General features: G+C 49.6%; 1 protein-coding gene across 1 annotated transcript; it reads right to left on the bottom strand.

Annotated features, from left to right (window-relative positions):
* Positions 1-1,737: 1,737 nt before the first annotated feature.
* LOC124708671 (protein H2A.6-like) lies at positions 1,738-2,255 on the bottom strand. The gene is made up of 2 exons (XM_047240350.1): positions 2,079-2,255; positions 1,738-1,977 (listed from the first exon to the last, which is right to left on the bottom strand). The coding sequence occupies exons 1-2, from the start codon at positions 2,253-2,255 to the stop codon at positions 1,738-1,740; spliced, it is 417 nt and encodes a 138-aa protein (XP_047096306.1).
* Between the last annotated feature and the right edge of the window lie 359 nt (positions 2,256-2,614).

The following is a 2,614-nucleotide window of genomic DNA, read 5'->3' as shown; positions in this document are numbered from 1 at the left end:
GTGGCCAAGCCTCGCAGCATCGCCGCTACGCCGCCTCCCCTTTGCCACCATGGCTACAACCCGGCGCCAAATGTATTCGGGAAAAGAACGTGAGGTAGGGGGATATGGCTATGGTGGAGCTTGCAACACTAGCAGTTGAGGGAGGGAGATGTGAGGAACAACGAGGTGGAGGAGGTGGCGGCTCCTTTCGTGTGCATGTCGGTGGAGCGCGACGGTCGCGCAGAGGGGAATAATGGAGGTGGGAGGCGAAGACTCGGGAGAGGATAAGAAGGGAAAAAAGAGAGGGAAGGAGGCACATCCGGTGGTGTGTCCACGAGACACGCGTCGCAACGCTAAGGTGGAGGTTGCGAGAGGTTGTGCCTCCGAGGGATAACAATACTTTTCCTAATAAAATTTTGTAGCTTTGCTTTCGTCAAACAGTGACATATGCTAATAATGGATCAAAGGGGGTTCCGGTTTGAACCTGGGTGCATGTGAACCCTAGTTGGAAATGCATTTTTCAAATGTGAAAAAATTCTGAAATAAAAATATTCGGGTACGTACGCATGTTCCATGTGTGGGTAGAAAGTTTTCGCGGAGAAACCACTTTTTTATTTCAGAATCGACAAAATACGTCACATATATACTGCTATATAGCCCTGCAAAATTTCACTTTTTTACCGAGACAAAATAAAAGGTTTTTTCGTCACGAAACTCATGTCCAGGGCACATATTTGAGATCATCTGGGAAATCATTTTGTGTTTCGATTTTTGAATGTTTTGACATCACAAACGGAACTTTTCAAAAAGTGGGTTCACATGCCCCATGTTCCATATATGCAGTCTCGTGACAAACCTCTAATGTTTGTTCCAACAAAGCAATACTACATGTATGCTCCAGCACACAAATGAGCAGAATCTCTCCTTCCCTTCTACCTTCTCAGAAAGCAACTCCATTTGGTACCTTGGCAGCACAGGTAGATGCATAGGTCATAGCCAGACCAAGAATACTCTCCTCGTAACTGGTCTCGTAAGGGTGCACATACTTGAATCTTGTTCTCAGTCAGTGCAACTACAGTACACGAGATTCGAACAACAGATTGACACAGTGAAGATTTATTTTCAGCTTCCACTAGCAAGAACTCGACTTTTTTCTAGCAGGAAACCCATCTTCAGTAGGTTTGCTAATTACCTTATGTAACTGGAAGTCCATCCTATCTCAAACAGAGAAGAGATCCCGGTCCAAGCATCAAACAAATTGACCATAAACTGAACTAAGTATGATAAACACATCCATGGAACCCAATAAACAATTTGGAGCAGAGAAAGCATCGTTTCGGTTCAGCAGCATCCCGAATGTAACCACACAGAGCACCACTGTCTTTCACCAATTAGAGATCTCCTATAAACCCTAGAAATAATCCCCAAATTGGCTGATGCATCTAATCGTCTACCCGAAATCAGATCGCCCCTCAAAACTTTCACAATTGACACCACGCCACACCAAACTACAAGAAATCTTGGACCAAGGAAACAGATCGCGTGGGCGCATCAAGTTCGAGATCCGGTCAAGTATGAACAGCATCATTTGGGATACACGACAGCCAAACGAAAGATTTGAGACAATCAAGATTGAAAGGGCTAAACGATTCAGCTTTCCTTAGCAAAAACTGAGACCAAGCACAACCAGTTGTTGTCTTGTGTACACCTAACCAAAACACATTTTCTCCCTCCCTATGCTGTGTAGGCTAGGCGCGGCTACTTCTTCTTCTTGGGGGACGACTTCGACTCCTTCTCAGCGGCGGCGGCGGCCTTCTCGGCGGTCTTCTTGGGGAGCAGGACGGACTGGATGTTGGGCAGCACCCCGCCGTTGGCGATGGTGACGCCAGCGAGCAACTTGCCGAGCTCCTCGTCGTTGCGGATGGCGAGCAGCAGGTGGCGGGGCACGATGCGGCTCTTCTTGTTGTCTTTCGCCGCGTTGCCGGCCAGCTCCAGGACCTGAGGGAAGAACCAAGATCAACCGCGTCAGAAACCAATCCAGTCGTCGAGCGCGAGAAAGGAAGAAGAGGGAGGGGCATTCGGATAGATTGATCGGTTACCTCTGCTGCGAGGTACTCGAGGACGGCGGCGAGGTAGACGGGGGCGCCGGAGCCGACGCGCTGGGCGTAGCGGCCCTTCTTGAGGAAGCGCCCGATGCGGCCGACGGGGAACTGGAGCCCGGCCTTGGCGGAGCGCGTCACCGCCTTCTTCCTCTCGGCGCCCTTCCTTCCGGCCATCTTCTCCGACGAACTCAAGATGTGGCGTCGGCGGCTGGATCGAAAGCGAGGGCGCGCTGCTCTTTGAACTGCGAGATGGATCGGTGGCGAGGTGGAGAGATTTATAGGAACCTGGAGGGAGCGCGATCCGTGGGAGGGTCCGATGGACCAATCAGGGCGCAGGGATTTTTGAAAAGGGGACTCCGGTGTGGGCAACGAAATCCGAAGATTGGGAGCCGCGGGAAAAAAGGGATTCTGATGCAAGAATTATTACTTGCTTATTTTAAGGTGTGCTTATTGGGAAAATTACATGCGCTGTTTCTTAGTATATTTTTTCTTTTTTGTTTACAATTAGCTCACCGAATCTGCGGCTCGGTTTT

The sequence above is a fragment of the Lolium rigidum genome, chromosome 1, assembly GCF_022539505.1.
Source record: "Lolium rigidum isolate FL_2022 chromosome 1, APGP_CSIRO_Lrig_0.1, whole genome shotgun sequence".
NCBI classification, from domain to species: domain Eukaryota; kingdom Viridiplantae; phylum Streptophyta; class Magnoliopsida; order Poales; family Poaceae; genus Lolium; species Lolium rigidum.
This window is presented reverse-complemented; position numbering and strand designations above follow the sequence as displayed.